Source organism: Geospiza fortis, unplaced genomic scaffold, assembly GCF_000277835.1.
Source record: "Geospiza fortis unplaced genomic scaffold, GeoFor_1.0 C13126378, whole genome shotgun sequence".
NCBI lineage: Eukaryota > Metazoa > Chordata > Aves > Passeriformes > Thraupidae > Geospiza > Geospiza fortis.
Genome location: NW_005069485.1, coordinates 1 through 528, shown reverse-complemented (window position 1 = coordinate 528; position 528 = coordinate 1). Strand labels below are relative to the sequence as shown.

General features: G+C 65.7%; 1 protein-coding gene across 1 annotated transcript; it reads right to left on the bottom strand.

Moving 5' to 3' along the window:
• Positions 1-7: 7 nt before the first annotated feature.
• Positions 8-461, bottom strand: LOC115949465 (histidine--tRNA ligase, cytoplasmic-like; the record flags this gene model as incomplete). The annotated part of the gene is made up of 2 exons (XM_031065962.1): positions 8-250; positions 334-461. Coding segments are annotated over 2 exons (371 nt in total), but the record flags the coding sequence as incomplete, so codon positions are not given.
• Between the last annotated feature and the right edge of the window lie 67 nt (positions 462-528).

Here is a 528-nt window from a genome sequence, read left to right as displayed (position 1 = left end):
CACCTACCTCCAGTCTCTGTTCCAGGATGGAGAAGATGCGCTCGATGCCGATGCTGACCCCCACGCAGGGCACCTTGCGGCCCTTGGCATCAAACATGCCCACCAGCCCGTCATAGCGGCCACCTCCGGCCACGCTGCCAACGCTGAGCGGCTCCTCCAGGTGCTCGTTGTCCTGCTGCAGCAGCACAGCCTCAAAGATCACCCCCGTGTAATAGTCCAGGCCCCGCGCCAGGCTCAGGTCGAAGGAGATCTGCGGGGCACAAGGGCGGCCCCGTCACCGCCCGCTCGGGGCCCAGCGGGGCAGCTCCCCCTCCTGCCCCCACAGCTCCTCACCTTCCCTGTGATGCCAAACAGGGTCAGGTACTCAAACAGCAGCTTCATGTCCCCCAGCCCTTCCTTGGCCACCTTGTTCTGGGATAGCTTTGGGTCCTGGAGAAGCTGCTCGATCAGGTCCAGCCCACCTGTGGGGACCAGCCATGCCTCAGCTGTGCCAGGGCAGCAGCACCCGGCACGGTGGCCCCAGCCAGC